This window comes from Macaca thibetana, chromosome 20 (genome assembly GCF_024542745.1).
Source record: "Macaca thibetana thibetana isolate TM-01 chromosome 20, ASM2454274v1, whole genome shotgun sequence".
Taxonomy (NCBI): Eukaryota; Metazoa; Chordata; class Mammalia; order Primates; family Cercopithecidae; genus Macaca; species Macaca thibetana.
Window position 1 is genome coordinate 74,105,525 of NC_065597.1, and position 18,018 is coordinate 74,123,542.

Here is an 18,018-nt window from a genome sequence, read left to right on the forward strand (position 1 = left end):
CTCAATATGCAAGCATTATTTTAAAAATATTTTTTAAAAATTTACTAAACACAAAAACACCAATAGTGGGTTTTTTGTTTGTTTGTTTTTTTAAGCACTGTCACCCAGGCTGGAGTGCAATGGTGGGATCTCAGCTCACTGCAAACTCTGCCTCTTGGGTTCAAGCGATTCTTGTGCCTCAGCCTCCCAAGTAGCTGGGATTACAGGCGTGTGCCATCACGCCCGGCTAATATTTGAATTTTTAGTAGTGACAGGATTTCGCCATGTTGGCCAGGCTGGCCTCAGACTCCTGACCTCAAGTGATCTGCTTGGCTCGGTGTCCCAAAGTTCTGGGATTACAGGCATGAGCCATTGTGCCTGGCCTACCAATCGTGTTTTTATTCTTGTCTTCATCAAGCTGTTATTCAAGAATCATATAATATACACTGTTTCTATGACGTGTACTTATATGCCACATGCTATTTTAGATCTTGCAAAACCTTTCTTAGAGGTTTCTTGTGTAGGTTTCCTTTTTTTTTCCTGAGACGGAGTCTCACTCTGTCGCCCAGGCTGGAGTGCAGTGGTGCAATATCAGCTCACTGCAACCTCCTCCTCCTGGGTTCAAGTGATTCTCCTGCCTCAGCCTCCCGAGTAGCTGGGACTACAGGCACACACCAACATGCCCGGCTAATTTTGTGTTTTTAGTAGGGATGAGGTTTCACCATGCTGGCCAGGCTGGTCTTGAAATCCTGACCTCATGATCTGCTGGTCTTGGCCTCCCAAAGTATTGGGATGACAGGCGTGAGCCACCGAGCCCAGTCTGTAAGTTTCCTTTAAATCTGACATTATGTGAAAATCCTCTTCCTGTGTACAATAAAAACCATGTTATCCAGCATTTGGGGAGATTGGAGTCAGTGCTGCCTGAAAGGGTGGTGGGAAGAAGAGCGTATTGTGGGCTAAAGTGTCCCCCAGTTTTGGGCCAGGAAGCGTCCCCTGGGGAGTCCTTGGCATCAGAGCAGAAGAGCCATGTACATGGACTCAGATTGAGATGCTGCCCTTGGGCACCACCTAACTGCATCCCCCAGTCCTGGGAGGCCCCGCCAGCTGTCCCCATGGAGCCATCTTCCCCTTCCCAGATCTTCACTCGCACTTGTCTGTATCGCGCATTTGCGACTGTAATGATTTTAAATTGAGTGTGCAGTGTACACGGCACGAGGACTTCACTTCTGACCACATTCTCCAGTAAACAACCACGGCTCCTTGGAGAAATGGCTGATTCCAGGGCTGGAACAGAAAAATGAGCCTAGGCCAGGTGCTGTGGCTCACACCTGTAATCCTAGCACTTTGGAAGGCAGAGGTGGGAAAATTGCTTGAGCCCTGGAGTTTGGTACCAGCCTGGGCAACATAGTAAGACCCCATCTGTTCAGAAAATACAAAAATTAGCTGGCTGTGGTGGTGAGCATCTCTATTCCCAGCTACTTGGGAGGCTGAGGTGGGAGGCGCTCACTGGAGCCCTGGAAGGCGGGGGGCTTCAGGATGGAGTGACTGCACCACTCCATTTCAGCCAGGGTGACAGAGTGAGACCCTGTCTCAAAAAAGAAAAAAAAAATTGAAAAATGAGCCTAGGTAATCTTAGGGCACCAGAAAGGAAGTGCTCACCAAACCCACGTGATGGGGGCACATCAAAGTGACGCGGAGGCCAACTAGAGAGCTTAAAGCTGGCACGTTGTGAGCAGCAGAATATACGAGGCAGCCTTGGATGGTAACCCAGCGTGGAAAGTAAATACCCATGTGTCCACCCTGATGCAACACAGGATTGAACGAATGAGTTAATGGTGGGGAAGAGGCAAATCTCTCGTGCTGAAGAAGCCCAGGTGGTTTCCATGGATGCTACACCCCGAGGGTGGAGTGTAACTCCCAGCCCTCAAGTGTGCGTTGCAGAGAGTGACTTCTTTCTGAACAGTACAGGATGGAGGCGGAGCCAGGGAAGAGCTGCTTCACAGTTGAGAGACCCCACAAGTACAACCTCCACCAGGTGGTCAAGGTCAATGCCGGCAGTGACAAGTCATGGGGATGCAGCATGCAGAGAAGGCGCCTCAGCTTTGTGCTCCTCCTCCCCAAACCCTCCACCCCAGTCAACTATGAGGAAAACTATCAACAATCCCAGTGGAGGGGCATCCCATGATATACCAGGCCAGCAGGTCTCAAACTGTCCAGTGCCTTAAGACAAAGAGCCTGAGACGCTGTCATAGCCCAGAGGAGCCCGAGGAGACACGGCAGCCAGATGTCACATGGTGTCCCAGCCTGGCCAACATGGTGATACCCTGTCTCTACAAAAAAATACAAAAATTAGCCAGGTGTGGTGGCAGGCACCTTTAGTCCCAGCTACTCAGGAGGCTGAGGCAGGAGAATTGCTTGAACCCAGGAGGCAGAGGTTGCAGTGAGCTAAGACCGCACCACTGCACTCCAGCCTGGGTGACAAAGTGAGACTCAGTCTCAAAAAAAAAAAAAAAAAAGTTTATTTTAAAAACTTGAATATATAGCAGTTGCTATCTCTAGGCATGAAGATGTGGAGATATTCTATAGGAGTTTCCAGTTCTTTGTTTAAAGACTTGAATAGTTTGAAATTTTTATGGTATATACACAGTAGTTTTGTAATTTTTTTAAAAAGAAATATGCATCCTGTTGCACAGTTTAACATTTGCCTCCCACCAGTCATTCTGTCAGGACACCTGTCCTACCACGTGGTGTTGGGTCTTTCCAGCTTGGTGTCTTGCTCTTGTGGAGGTTGGACCAAAGGGGCCGAGTGCAAGGGACACCCCTGCTGAAACACGAGTATGGGAAACCCCTCACGCACTGCATCTTCCGGCTCCCCCCTCCTGGCGAGTAAGTGTGGGGCTTGCACCGTGACCCGTGCGTGTGTATACATCAGGGGGAAGCGGGAAGCGGGCTGCTCCTGACCCAGGAGGGACCCCAGCCCTGAGTCGCTGTAGGAGAGGCGGAAGAATCTTGACTTCGTGTCATGTTTGCTTTCAGGGACCTGGTTCAGTTGGCGAAGGCAGCTGTGAGCGGTGATGAGAAAGCCCTGGACATGTTTAACTGGAAGAAGAGCAGCTCTGGAAGTTTGCTGAAGATGGGGTCTCAGGAGGGGCTGTCATTCTTTGTCAGTCTGATGGATGGTGAGGAAGTTTGGTTGTGATTCTCCGGGGTCCTAGTGTTTTAGGGGTATCTGATAGGGATTTTAAACTCACAGACGGTGTTTCTGCATAGAACAGTAATGGTCATAGCTGCAGGCTGCACAGAAGGATGATGTGTGCTAGGCGGAGTCACAGCCGGTCTCTCAGCCATCCATCCAGTGTTGAAATGTTGCCCTCACTTTGTTCTTATCGATAAGTTGAGCTTTGCTTGTGTTTGAAGGGTTTTCATGAGGAGGCTTTTAATCAGCAGTTACAGGCTGACTGCATGGCACCAGGGACAGTTTTGGAAAGATTCTTTGGTGGCACCCCTGGTGTTCAGTCTATGTAATTATCAAGCACCTATTGTATGCCAGGTACTTGGCTAGGGTGTAGGAATGAGGTGTGAGCAGGACAGGGGTTTCACTCCAGCCTACAGCACTTGGCCAGCCTTCATGGGGAGGTCAGCGCTGGGCACCGTGTGTCTGGTGTTCAGCCTGCTCTTCCTCACTGTACGAGGGGGACAGGCTGCCTAGCCAAGGCCGGAATAAATGCAATATGAAGTTAAAAGAAAAAGTGCATCTCTTACAGCCATGTGACGCTGGCCCAGGTGTGTCTGTTGCTGGCGTGGCTGAGGAGATGAGAGCCACACAGAGGTTGCCGGGTCTCAGGAGAAAGGAGGCTTTTGCTGTCGGTTTCAGCAAGCAGCCAGATCTTGACAGGAAGAAGAGAGCAGATGAGAACAGATGGGGCTGTGTGGTTTTTATAATTTTTAAATAAGGGAAATCTTTCATTTTAGAAGGTGAAGGGATAGAGCTAATGGAGGGGGGACATTGAGAAGATCCCAGTGGGGACATCCGAGTGGGCACAGCACCATGAGATGGCAAGGAGAGGGCATGCCAGGATAGGCCCCCCCAGGAAGGCTAATGAGAAGGGGGTGTAGGGATGAGGCCCACAAGGAAGAAGCACTGGTCACCTGGAGGAGGGGGTGTGTGCCAGGGAGGAGCCCGGCTCTGGCAGCACGTGGGCTGCGAATTTCTGCCCGTTGTCCAGGAGCTGAAGGCTTTGGGGGTGAGTTCTTCGCTGTGCCTCATGTCCTTTTGTGGAAAATGGGGATAATACTGGTGTCTACCCAGTTATCACCTGGGTAGATAAAGATGCTTAGAACTGAGCCTGCCATATACTATGCACTTATTAAATACTAGTTGGTGTCCCAATTCACCTCTAGATAAACTTGAACTCTTCAGTTGGATGAGAACTTGTGCTGGGTGTGGTGGTGCGTGCCTGTGGCCTCAGTCACTTGGGAGGCCTCGTTGGGAGGATCACTTGAGCCCAGGAGGTTGAGGCTGCAGTGGGCTATGATCATGTCACTTTACTCCAGCCTGGCTCACACAGTGAGAACCTGTCTCTTGAGAAAAGAATTAATAATAAAAATAAGAACTCGTTGTCCGTGGGGAAAAGATGAGAAGGGAGGGACAGGTGAGAAGGCGCCCAGAGGAGTCTCCTGCAGAGCAGCCAAAGTGAGCCCGAGTCCCCAGGCTCACACAGGGCCTTCAGACAGAGTGGCTGGCCAGCGCTGGAGCAGGCTCAGGCAGGGCAGGAGGAGGGGATTCCAGGCTGGGTACAGTCGAGTCTGTAGCCTAGACCAGGAGCAGCTTGTGGAGGTTGACAGAGGGTGGTCCAGAGAGAGCCTGGCAGGAGGCAGATGGCACAGCAGTGACACCCGGGGCAGAAGGGTCAAGGAGCGGAGGCCACAGAGAGAGCTTGTCATTTAGGGCCTCAGCGTGTGGAGGGTATGAGATGGACACAGAGCTCCGAGGCTGCCAGATCTGCAGGGTCAGCAGTGTGGACATGAAACCCACCAAGCCAGGGGCAGAGAAGGGATCAGTAGAGACAGCTTGAGGCCAAGCTGAACCCATGAAGTGGAGGTTGCAACCTGCAAGGTCAGGTCACATGCTTCATTTTTAAGTTCTTTTTTTTTTTTTTTTTTTTTTTTTTTGAGATAGAGTCTCACTCTGTCACCCAGCCTGGAGTGCCGTGGCATGACCTCGGCTCACTGCAACCTCCACCTCCAGGATTCAAGTAATACCCGTTCCTAGGTCTCCCGTGTAGCTGGGATTACAGGCACACGCCACTACGTCTGCCTAGCTAGTTTTTGTATTTTTAGTACAGACAGGATTTCACTACGTTGGCCAGGCTGGTCTTGAAATCCTGACCTCAGGTGATCTACCAGCCTCGGCCTCCCAAAGTGCTGGGATTACAGGCATGAGCCACTGTGCCTGGCCCATTTTTAAGTTCTTATACTGAAGATGCTTTGTTTTGAAAATGTCCTTAAGTTGATAGAAATGGCTGCCGGTGAGGGTCATGGAAGCGGATAAACCAGGGCCTCCTCGTGTAGTGACCCCATGTTTGCCCCCAGGGACAGTGCACTATGTGGATGAGAAGGGCAAGACCACTCAGGTGGTGTCCGCAGACAGTGCGATTCAGATGCTGTTCTACATGGAGAAGAGGGAGGCACTGGTGGTAGTCACGGAGAACCTCCGACTGTCCCTGTACACAGTGCCTCCTGAGGGCGAAGCAGAAGAAGTGATGAAGGTGAGTGGGAGTGGGCTTGGGGGCTCACGCTGGGGAGCTTGGGCCAGTTTCTCTCAGGCCTCGTTGACGGTCCTTTTTCTTTTGGATAGCAAGACTGAATAAAAGCCTATCATCTGTGTTAGGGCGGCTAACGTAGCTAGCGATGTCATTATTTATCATACCACATTCAGTTGATAGGTGAAGGAAACAAAAGAGATGGAGATTTTCCTGCTTCTCTAGGTGGATGTGGGACCTGATGGGAGACAGCCTGGGCCCACCCGCAAGCTGCACCCCTCATGACCTGGGGCGCAAGTAAGAGAGTCACACAGCCTCTCGTTCCACCTGCAGAACTCAGCAGGCAGGCGACCATATCCCCATCTTCCCGCTGATTTATTCCACAGGAATCCTTGCTCCTTGGAGGCCACTGAACTTTCCCTAAAGATGCTCTTGCAGATGACAGAGCTGACTTTTCTTCAGTCAGCATTCATTCGGTCCTTTACACACCCTGTAAGGGCAGATGAGGACACAGGCACTGGTCACGGGGACCTTGTCACAGGGGCCAGCTTGGGCCACCGTAACAACCTACCACAGACTGCGTGACGTGACAACAGACATTTGTCACAGTTCCGGAGGCTGTGATGTCCCATGCCAAGCAGCCTGCAGAGGCCTCTTCCCAGTGTCCTCACAGGGCTGGCAGGGAAAGTGAACACCAGCTCTGGTGTCTCCTTCCACGGCCACAGCCCTGTCAGGCCAGGGCTCACCCACCTCATGGTCTCATTAACCTTAAGTACCTCCTGAAGGCAAATACAGTTGCACTGGGGGTTGGGCTCCCACATACGAGCTTGAGGCATGCAGTTCAGTCCATAGGCCTGGCTTTAAATACCCTGCTCAGCTCCTCACTGGCTGGTGGGCCCTGGCCAGGTTTGTTCTCTGCACAACAGGGATGATAGGCCTGCCCAGAGTGTGTGGTTGGATGAACAGGGAGCACCAGCTCAACCTCATGATCATTCCAGAGCGTGTCCACCGATGGCCACCTGCCCACGCTATGCACTCAGTAGCCGTTATTTAATGTGTGAGAGTAGTGGTTTGCTTCAGTCCATACATCTCAAAACCCAAAGCCACCTTGCAGAGTCTCCATCATTTGTCCCCGCATTTGCCCCGCTTGGTGAGTCTCCATGGAGTCACTGTGGACCAGAGACTTCAGGATCCTGAAGCCGGGACAGGCCGTCTCGGCAAGCACAGTGCCTTTCCTTACACAGGTCAAGCTGAGTGGGAAAACCGGCCGCCGCGCAGACATCGCTTTGATTGAAGGCAGCCTTCTCGTGATGGCCGTCGGGGAGACTGCCCTCAGGTGAGAGTCTGCCTTTCCAGTGGCCCTTTTTGAGAGTTCTCTGAGGAACAGGCTCTTCTAAGTCGGCTTTGTGTTGGAATGTAGCATATATACTGTAAAATGCACATATGGGGCCGGGCGTGATGGCTCACGCCTGTAATCCCAGCACTTTGGGAGGCCGAGGTAGGCAGATCACAAGGTCAGGAGCTCAAGACCGTCCTGGCTAACACGGTGAAACCCCGTCTCTACTAAAAAATACGAAAAATTAGCCAGGCATGGTGGCGGGTGCCTGTAGTTCCAGCTACTCGGGAGGCTGAGGCAGGAGAATGGTGTAAACCCGGGAAGCGGAGCTTGCAGTGAGCCGAGATCGCACCACTGCACTCCAGCCCGGGAGACAGAATGAGACTCCGTCTCAAAAAAAAAAAAAGAAAAAATTGCACATATGATGCTGACTGCTCACACACTGGACATACCCATTCACCAGCTCCCAGACTGAGGAGCTAAGCATTGAGGGACCGCAGGAGTCCCTGCCCACTCCACTGCGCTCCCTTGGGGCTCCCCTTGCCTCCAGGTGACCCTGCCCTGGTGTCTGCCCGTGGAATCTCTTTGCCTGGTTTTTCGGAGTGTGGCATAACTAGAATCGGTCGTTCTGGTCTCTCTGCTGCCTGCTGTGTTAGCTCCGTGTGCTCTCCGGGGCCGTCTCGTGCTCTGCGTGGGGTTGCAGTTCCTGTGTCTCGTGGTGACCTCCTGCCATGTACAAACCATCTTCTATCGGCAACTGCTTTCTTTGATTATAAACAGGACATAAAATGTCCTAAGTGTAATAATAGTGTTCGTTTTCATATCAGGAGTCTGATGAACTCTGTCTTTTTCCTGACTTTTAATTTTGCTCCACAGGTTCAAAAACCCTTCAGAGGGAAACACCACTAACACAGGCCCTCCATGGGGCTTACTCTCTTCTGTTGTAGATTCTGGGATATAGAACGAGGAGAGAATTATATACTGAGTCCAGACGAGAAGTTTGGCTTTGAGAAAGGAGAGAATATAAACTGTGTTTGTTACTGTCAAGTCAAAGGTGAGGCTTCCTGGCCTGGCACGAGAGAAACAGAACCAACCACAAGCATTGTGCTTGGGCTGCAAAATAATTCTAGTGAAATGTGGAGGCTACTTAAACAATGGTAACTCGATAACTCACAGCCATCAAATAGTCGGGCAAGCAAGCAACAGCAGAGCTTTGTGGTCCCACACGAAGGCCAAGGGGTTTGATCAGAAGCGTGACAACCTGCATCCCAGCACTTTGGGAAGCTGAGGAGGGAGGATCACTTGAGCCCAGGAGTTCGAGACCAGCCTGAGCTACATAGTGAGACCCCTGTCTCCACAAACAATACAAAAATTAGCCAGCTGTGGTGGTGTACAGTGGTGGTCCCATCTACTCAGGAGGCTGAGGTGGGAGGATTGCTTGAACCTGGGAGGTTGAGGCTGCAGAGAGCTAAGATAGTGCCAGTGCACTCCAGTCTGGGTGACAGAGCGTGACCCCGTCTAAAAAGCATGGCACACCAATTCCATGCTCAATTATCTCTTTTCTCTCCTGAAATGTCACAGGAAAGACAGTGCAGGAAGTGTGTGTGCAAGTGTGTGTGTGCATGCACATGTGTGTATGTGTGCATATGCACATCCAGAGCACAGGAGACTAGGAGGTGAGCCAGAGCTGTGTCTCTAGTGCCTGCTGAGTGCTGAGCACAGGGCAGACCCAAGCCAGACCGACTGGCCTCTAGGAAAGCTGGGAGGGCAGCGTTCCCCACCACCCCCGCACCAGCACTGTGAGGTCAGGGTGGCAAGGACCTGGGCAGGAAGATCCCCCACCACCCCCGCACCAGCACTGTGAGGTCAGGGTGGCAAGGACCTAAACAGAAGGACGCAGCCAGGGATGAGGTGAAGAGGCACTGGGCTGGGCGAGGACTGATGCTTTGAAGAAGGGGGTCAGAGAACAGAGCTTGTTGCTGTTTTAGTTCCTTTTTTTAACTCTGTTCACATGCAGTTTGTTTCTACCTGTAGGTCTTCTGGCCGCTGGTACCGACAGAGGGCGAGTAGCCATGTGGAGAAAAGTACCAGGCTTCCTGGGCAGCCCCGGGGCAGAGGGCAAGGACAGGTGGGCCCTTCAGACCCCTACCGAGCTCCAAGGAAACATCACGCAAATCCAGGTACAGCCTACAAGGGTGTTTGGTGCACTCATTTTCTGCTGCATGAAAGTGGAGGCCGTGGCCAGGCGCGGTGGCTCACACCTGTAATCCCAGCACTTTGGGAGGCTGAGGCGGGTGGATGATGAGGTCAGGAGATCGAGACCACCCTGGCTAACACGGTGAAACCCTGTCTCCACTAAAAAATACAAAACATTGGCCGGGCGCGGTGGCTCAAGCCTGTAATCCCAGCACTTTGGGAGGCCGAGACGGGCGGATCACGAGGTCAGGAGATCGAGACCAGCCTGGCTAACACGGTGAAACCCCGTCTCTACCAAAAAAAATACAAAAAACTAGCCGGGCGAGGTGGCGGGCGCCTGTAGTCCCAGCTACTCGGGAGGCTGAGGCAGGAGAATGGCGTAGACCCAGGAGACGGAGCTTGCAGTGAGCTGAGATCCAGCCACTGCACTCCAGCCTGGGCGACAGAGCGAGACTCCGACTCAAAAAAAAAAAAAAAAAAAAATACAAAACATTATCCGGGCGTGGTAGCCCCTCCAGATTGTAGCCTGTGTCAATACTTTGCTCCTTTTCATGGCTGAATTACATTCTCTGCTGTGGACAGACCACATTTTCTTTCTCCGTTCATCAGTTGATGGATATTTGAATAATGCTGTTATGAACACTTGTGTACAAGTTTTTGTGTGAGGTTGTTTTAGTTTCTCTTCAGCATTTGGTTCTTTCTTATGATTTCTCTCTGTTCCCATTCTCTACCTGATGAGACACTGTCATTATACCTTCCTTCACTTCACTAGGCATGGTTTCCTTCAGTTCCTTCAGCGGGTTTCTGGTGGCTACTTTGAAGTCTTTGCTAAGTCCAACATCTGGGCCCTTTCATAGCAGTTTCTGATGTCTGGGTTTTTTCCTATATGGAATTTATACTTTCCTATTTTGCATGGCTCTTTATTTTTTTTAGATAGATTTAGAAGTTTAATATAAAATTATGAAACCAACATTTCGCATCAGCAGAGGAAAGCTAGATAATTTAATCCATTGTATAAACTTCCTGTTTGTTTATAAAAAATATAAACATCCCTATGTCACACTCAGAAGAGTGAGTCACACTCAGAAGAACTCTAGAAGACGCTTTTCCCATCAGAACAGACATACAAGTGCTGCCTGTCCAATCAGAACTCTTGAGCATCAGTATCTTTTATTTATTTATTTATTTATTTATTTATTTTTGAGACGGAGTCTCGCTGTGTTGCCCAGGCTGGACTGCAGTCGCGCAGTCTCGGCTCACTGCAAGCTCTGCCTCCCAGGTTCACGCCATTCTTCCACCTCAGCCTCCTAAGTAGCTGAGACTACAGGTGCCCGCCACCACCCTCGGCTAACTTTTTGTATTTTTAGTAGAGACGGGGTTTTACCATGTTAGCCAGGATGATCTCGATCTCCTGACCTCATGATCCGCCTGCCTTGGCCTCCCAAAGTGCTGGGATTACAGGCTTGAGCCACCATTCCCGGCCCGAGCATCAGTATCTTAAAGTCTTTCTACACAGCACACACTTTACCTTTATAAAACATTTTTTGAGATCATTTTTTAAGTCCAGAACAATGGTGCTAAGAAATGGTTTCTGAGTTCTCATGTGTATAAGCGTTCTCCTGACTGCATCTTTCTCCTGCTCTTTTCGCACATCTGGTTCTTTCTCTTGCAACCTGGAAATGAAGTGGGGTTCCAGGAAGAACCTGCTGGCAGTGAACAACGTCATCTCCGTGGCCATCCTCAGCGAGCAGGCCATGTCGTCACACTTCCACCAGCAAGTGGCCGCCGTGCAGGTCTCCCCGAGCCTGCTGAATGTGTGCTTCCTGTCCACGGGGGTAGCGCACAGCCTGCGCACCGATATGCACATCAGTGGGGTGTTTGCCACTAAGGTGACTGCCGAGGGGACCCGCGGGTCGGAGGAGGGGTCTTCAACACAGAGAAAAGAACTGCCCCATTGCCAGGTAGTTCAGGGCAGCAAGGGTCCCAGATGGTAGGTTAGGCCACTCTCAGTTCCATCCTAGATTCTCTTATTTCCTGGATATCTATGTACATCATATTCATGAAGAAAATCATAATGAAAATATAGGCTGGGCGTGGTGGCTCATGCCTGTAATCCCAGCACTTTGGGAGGCTGAGGTAGGCAGATCACTTGAGGTCAGGAGTTCGAGACCAGCCTGGCCAATATGCTGAAACTCCTCCGTCTCTAATAAAACTACAAAAATTAGCTGGGCGTGGTGGTGGGCACCTGTGGTCCCAGCTACTCAGGAGGCTGAGGCAGGAGCATTGCTTGAAGCTAGGAGGTGGAACTTGCTGTGAGCCGAGATCGTGCCACTGCACTCCAGCCTGGGTGACAGAGTGAGACCCTGTCTCAAAAAAAGGAAAATAATAATACAAATATATACACCTGCCATCTACCCTTATAAATTAAAAAAAAAAATAGGCCAGGCGCGGTGGCTCAAGCCTGTAATCCCAGCACTTTGGGAGGCCGAGGCAGGTGGATCACGAGGTTAGGAGATTGAGACCATCCTGGCTAACATGGTGAAACCCCATCTCTACTAAAAATACAAAAAAAAAAACTAGCCGGGCGAGGTGGCGGGCGCCTGTAGTCCCAGCTACTCGGGAGGCTGAGGCAGGAGAATGGCGTGAACCCGGGAGGCGGAGCTTGCAGTGAGCTGAGATCCGGCCACTGCACTCCAGCCTGGGCAACAGAACGAGACTCTGTCTCAAAAAATAAATAAATAAATAAATAAATAAATAAATTTAAAAAGTAAATAAAGGAAAGAGAGGGATGCTTTCTTTGCCATTCCCCATACCTTAAGTAAAAAAAAAAAAAAAAAGAAAATAATCATAATAAAACCCAGGGATATTTTATATAACGCAGAAAACAGCCTTAACCCATGTTCACAGAGGACCCAGTGATCTCATAGTCTTAGGGTGATGGAGCAGCAGCGTTCGGAAATGTTTAGAGGAGGAGAAGGAGGCTTTGGAAGTGCACCGTGGGGTGTGCAGTCTGCACCTCACTTTTCCTGCCCTTTGCCTTGAATGTCCACGATTCTTTTCAGGATGCTGTCGCAGTCTGGAACGGAAGGCAGGTGGCGATCTTCGAACTTTCTGGAGCTGTGATGCGGAGTGCAGGTGGGTTCTTTTCACCCCAACAGAGGCACTCCCACTACCTGGCTTTATTTTCTCCCTGCCTACTGAGAGGGCCACTGTGGTGCAGTTGAGGACTGGCATAGGGGCTGGGGAGACCCTCGTGCCTGTGCCCGCATTTCCAGAGCCAGGGCTGCAGCTCTGGCCCCGTGTTGTCCGTGCATCCTGGGGCCTGCTGTGTGGGCGTAAACAGCCACAATGCTTTTGTGGGTTCCTTCCAGGGAGGGGGTGGCTGCCTCCCACCTTCTGAAGTGTTTCCAGACCATGCACAGCCGTGAGACCCGTGGTGTCTTGACCCAAGGCCAGCCTCTGCCTGAAACTTCAAGGTGGCTCCTCAGAGATGCTCCATTAATCTCAAACACCCTTCCAGGTCCCCAGGGTCTCTCCAGCTCTCTGCAGTTAGTTTGGCCGTCGTCGCCCAGGCTGGAGGGCAGTGGCGTGATCTCATCTTACTGCAGCCTCTGCCTCCCAGACTCAAGCAATTCTCCTGCCTCAGCCTCCCCAGTAGCCGGGATTACAGGCGTGCGCCACCACGCCAGGCTAATTTTTATATCTCAGTAGAGACAGGGTTCCACCATGTTGGCCAGGCTGGTCTTGAACTCCTGACCTCAGGTGATTTGCCCACCTCAGCCTCCCAAAGTACTGGGATTACAGGCGTGAGCCACTGTGTCCAGCCTTGGCCATTGTTTTCTTCCTGCTCTCTTAAGCATGTCTATGGGAGTTTCCTGGGATGGCTGTAGCAAAGGACCACAAACTTGGTGGCTTCAGAAAACGGAGATGTGAGAAATGTATTCTCCCGTGGTTCTGGAGGCCAGAGGTCCCAAATCAGTTTCACTGGGCAGAAGTGACCGCGTCAGCAGGGCCACGCTTCCTCTGCAGTCCCAGGCAGCAGGGCCACGCTTCCTCTGCAGTCCCAGGCAGCAGGGCCACGCTTCCTCTGCAGTCCCAGGCAGCAGGGCCACGCTTCCTCTGCAGTCCCAGGCAGCAGGGCCACGCTTCCTCTGCAGTCCCAGGCAGCAGGGCCACGCTTCCTCTGCAGTCCCAGGCAGCAGGGCCACGCTTCCTCTGCAGTCCCAGGCAGCAGGGCCACGCTTCCTCTGCAGTCCCAGGCAGCAGGGCCACGCTTCCTCTGCAGTCCCAGGCAGCAGGGCCACGCTTCCTCTGCAGTCCCAGGGGAGAACCTGTTTTAGCTTCGGTGGCTGCCAGCAGTCTTCGGCTTGTGGTCACAAACCTCCCGTCTCTGTCTGTGTGGTCACATTGCCTCTGGTCTGAAATCTGCCTCCCGCCCTCTTACAGGGACACTGGTGACTATATTTAGGGCCCACCTGGATAACCCAGTATAATCTCCCCATCCCAAGACCTTTCCGTCTTCTGCCATATAAAGTAATATTCACAGGTGCCAGGGAGCAGGACCTGACGTCTTCAGGGAACGTTTCCCAGCCCACTGCAGTGGCCCAGCCATCAGGATGTGCTCCTCAGCTCCTCGCCTTCCACAGTTATCACCTTCACCAACCCTGCCCCTCAGCCGCCTGCCCACACAGGAGGCCTCGTGTCATGCCATTCCCAGGGTGGTTGCCCCCTCGTTTGTTTGAACATCCCCGCCTCTCCAGGCACGTCCTTCACTAGTTTCCGCCTCTCCCTTAGATCTTTTCTCCGTAACACTTTGTTGCCTAAAGTTCTCTCATAACATTTTTCACACTCTATCCCGAATTGTACTGACACTTCACATCTCCTCTCCTCTGTAGACTCCCTAGGAGCAAGGGTGAACTTCTTATTTCCTCCAGTAGGACCAACACAGCAGGTGCTGGGATATTTTCTGTTTTGTGTATATTATCATCTCCCTAACTAGATTTTTTTTGAGACAAGAGTCTTGCTCTGTCACCCAGGCTGGAGTGCAGTGGTGTGATGGTGGCTCACTGCAGCCTCTGCCTTCTGGGCTCAAGCAATTCTCATGCCTCAGCCTCCCAAGTAGGTGGGATTGCAGGCATGCACCACAACACCTGGCCAATTTTTGTATTTTTAGTAGAGATAGCATTTCATGAGGTTGGCCAGGCTGGTCTCAAATTCCTGGCCTCAAGTGATCCACCTGCTTCAGCCTCCCAAAGTGCTGGGATTATAGGTGTGAGCCACAGCGCCCGGCCTCTAGATTCTTATCTATTATGTTGGTGCAAAAGTAATTGTGGTTAATGGCAAAAACCACTTTTGCAGCAACCCTAATAGTTAGGTCCAGGAACCAGGGCTTGTGGCCACCAAAGTTCCACCTAAAATGAGCAAACACTTGCTTAAATGGGTGTGTTGTCGTAGATGCTGTGCTGCTGGGAGCGCGAGCTGCCAGATGGGAGGGGTGCAGGGCAGGGAGCCCAGAGCCCGGCATGGAGTCTCCACGTCAGCCCAGGGCCTGCACACGCTGCCACTGCTAGCTGTGGCCGCGGCCGTGGCCGTGGACAGTTCCCTGTGCCTCAGAGCCTCATTTTCTTCATCTGTGAGGTGCAGATAGCACACCCCTATGAAGCTGTGGTGAGACCGAGATTAATTGGGGATCATGTGTGGGAATGCTCCTGAAACTCCGGGCAAGTCTGGCGGATGAGCGGCCTCCTTCCTGATGTTCGTCTTTCATTTTAGGGACCTTCTTATGTGAGACGCCCGTGTTAGCAATGCATGAAGAAAGCGTTTATACGGTGGAGTCAAACCGAGTTCAAGTGCGAACCTGGCAGGTAAGTTGCTGCTCCACGGCAAGAAAACCAGAGCAGAGTTTGAAATCCTTCCTCTCAATTGAGCCGAAGCCTGTTTATTGATTTCACCTAGTTTATTAGTCCGTTCTCACACTGTGTAAAGAACTACCTGAGATGGGTAATTTATACAGAACAGAGGCTTTGTTGACTCCCATTCCTACAGGCTCTACAGGAAGCAGGCCCAGGGGCTCGGGAAACTTACAGTCGTGGTGGGAGGCCAAGGGGAAGCAGTGCCTCCTGCACAACCGGAGCAGGAGGACGAGAGGGCGAAGCGGGAGGGGCCACACACTGAACAGCCAGATCTCGTCAGATCTCTATCACAAAACAGCACTAGGGATAGTGAGAAACCACCCCCCTGATCCAGGTTACCTCCCCCCAGGCCCCACCTCCAACACAGGAGATAAAATTCATCGTGAGATTTGCATGGGGACACGGAGCCAAACCATATCACCTTGCTAGATTGGATTTCCCGTGTCAAGTGCTTGATGGTGAAAATGAATCCTGGGACAGCTGTTCAATGTATGGCTGTCACTTCAGAAATCGGGAGACAGGGCAAGGGCCTTTTGCCTGTGAAAAGGATGACTTTGCAGGACTTCGAGTACATGGGGCTATGAAAAGAAAATAAATCCTTGCAGGGCTTAATGTACACCCCAGCAGCTGGCTGGGTGGCTCCAGTTCAGTTAAGGACATAATGTCCTTAACCAGGCTGTCCCCTGCATGTGTCTTGTGGGAGGGCCAGGGCGACCTCTAAGAGGTTCCCTTTTTTTTTTTTTTTTTTTTTGAGATGGAGCCTCACTCTGACTCCCAGGCTGGAGTGCAGTGACTTGATCTTGGCTCACTGTAACCTCCGCCTCTCAGGTACAAGCAATTCTCCTGCCTCAGACTCCTGAGTAGCTGGAACTACAGGTGTGTGCCACCACACCCGGCTAATTTTGTATTTTTAGTAGAAATGGGGTTTCACCATGTTGGCCAGGCTGATCTCGAACTCCTGACCTTGTGATCCACCCGCCTCAGCCTCCCAAAGTGCTGGGATTACAGGCGTGAGCCACCGCACCTGGCCAAGAGGTTCCCTTCTGAGTAGAGTCAGGCACCCACTGCCCTGTCTGCATCCCACACACTGGCTAGAACCTGGGGGCAGACACGGTGTGTTGATTTCCTGTGGCTGCCTGAACAAATTACCACAAACCGAGGGGCTTCTGGCACAGACATTTATTCTGTCACAGTTCTGGAAGCCAGAAGTCTGCCATCCAGGTGCTGTCCGGTCTGATGCCTTCCGGAGGCTCTGAGGGAGAACCTGCCCTGCCTCTTCCAGCATGAGGTGGCGCTGGCGGGCTTCGCTGTTCCTTGGCTTGTGCACTTGACCTTGAACCACAAGGTCTGAACTGCAGGGGCCACTTAGATGCAGATTTCTTCTGACCCTGCCACCCCGAGACACCAAGATCAACAACTCCTCTGCCTGTTCAGTGTGAAGATGATGAGGATGAAGAGCTCGATAATGACCCACTTCCACTCATAAATAGTAAACATATTTTCCCTTCCTTACTATTTTCTTAATAACATTTTCCTTTCTCTAGGTGACTTTATTGTGAGAAACAGTATATAATACATAGAACATATACATATGTGTCAATCAACTGCTTACATTGTTGCAAAGTCTTGTCAACAGCAGGCTGTTAGTCCTTATGTTTTGGGGAAGTAAAAGTTATATAAAGGCCGAGTGCAGTGACTCACATCTGTAATCTGAGCACTTTGGGGAGGCCAAGGTGGGAGGACCACTTGAACCCAGGGATTTGAGACAAGCCTGGGCCACATATTGAAACCCATCTCTTAAAGAACAACAAAAAAAATTGGCCAGGTGTGGTGGTGCACGCCTGTAGTGCCAGCTACTCAGGAGACTGAGGCAGGAGGGTGGCTTGAGCCTGGGCAGTCCAGGCTTCGGTGAGCTATGATTGCACCACTGTACTCCAGCCTGGGCAATGGAGCAAGACCTTGTCTCAAAAAAAAAAAAGTGTCATGAGGATTTTCGACGGCAAGGTGGTTGGCCCCTCACAGCCCTGCATTGTTGAAGGATCCTCTGTGAATGCCTTGCTCCAGCCTCTGCGCTGTCCTCATGTGGCTGCCTTCCCCGCGTCTGTGTCTTCTCTTCTGTGTCTTATGTCTTATCTTATGTACTTATCACTGGATTTAGCTCTCATCCTGAACCAGAATGATCTCATCTCAAGATCCTTAACTGCAAATACCCATTTTCCAAATAAGTTCATATTCACACATTCCAAATAGACATATCTTTTTTTTTTTTTTTTTTGAGACAAAATCTTGCTCTATCACCCAGGCTGGAGTGCAGTGGCGTGATCTCGGCTCACTGCAACCTCCGCCTCCAGGGTTCAAGCGATTCTTTTGCCTCAGCCTCCCAAGTAGCTGGTATTACAGGCACCCAGCTAACGCCCAGCTAATTTTTGTATTTCTTTTTAGTAGAGACGGGGTTTCACCATATTGGCCAGGCTGGTCTTGAACTCCTGACCTCATGATCTGCCCGTCTTTGCCTCACAAAGTGCTGGGATTACAGGCGTGAGCCACCGCGCCCGGCCATATCTTTTTTTTTTTTTTTAAGGGACAGGATCTCACTGTGCTGCCCAGGCCGGACTCGAACTCCTGGCTCAAGTGATCCTCCTGACTCAGCCCTGCAAGCATCTGGGGCTACAGTTCTGAGTGGACATATCTTTGGGAAGGGCACCGTTCAGCCCACCGTGTGCAGCAAGGTTCTGTGGCCAGGTTGAGAGCTTTTGTCACGAGCCTGATTTTAGCTACCTGTGTGATTTTTATCCATCTCCAGGTTCCTTCTTGGGACCCAGCGTCTAATTGC

At 51.3% G+C, this 18,018-nt stretch overlaps 2 protein-coding genes across 3 annotated transcripts in view; one reads left to right on the plus strand and one right to left on the minus strand.

The window, feature by feature from the left end:
• Window positions 1–18,018, minus strand: part of JPT2 (Jupiter microtubule associated homolog 2) — a 179,718-nt gene that overhangs the window by 102,205 nt on the left and 59,495 nt on the right. The gene's annotated exons all lie outside the window — the stretch shown is intronic.
• IFT140 (intraflagellar transport 140) overlaps window positions 1–18,018 on the plus strand; it is a 107,375-nt gene that overhangs the window by 13,682 nt on the left and 75,675 nt on the right. For both annotated transcript variants that reach the window (XM_050774167.1, XM_050774168.1), the window contains exons 5-13: window positions 2,744–2,865; window positions 3,016–3,158; window positions 5,572–5,747; window positions 6,986–7,077; window positions 8,025–8,131; window positions 9,112–9,257; window positions 10,959–11,162; window positions 12,336–12,408; window positions 15,046–15,137. In XM_050774167.1, the coding sequence (XP_050630124.1) occupies window positions 2,744–2,865; window positions 3,016–3,158; window positions 5,572–5,747; window positions 6,986–7,077; window positions 8,025–8,131; window positions 9,112–9,257; window positions 10,959–11,162; window positions 12,336–12,408; window positions 15,046–15,137 (1,155 nt within the window). The remainder of the gene's footprint in view (window positions 1–2,743; window positions 2,866–3,015; window positions 3,159–5,571; window positions 5,748–6,985; window positions 7,078–8,024; window positions 8,132–9,111; window positions 9,258–10,958; window positions 11,163–12,335; window positions 12,409–15,045; window positions 15,138–18,018) is intronic.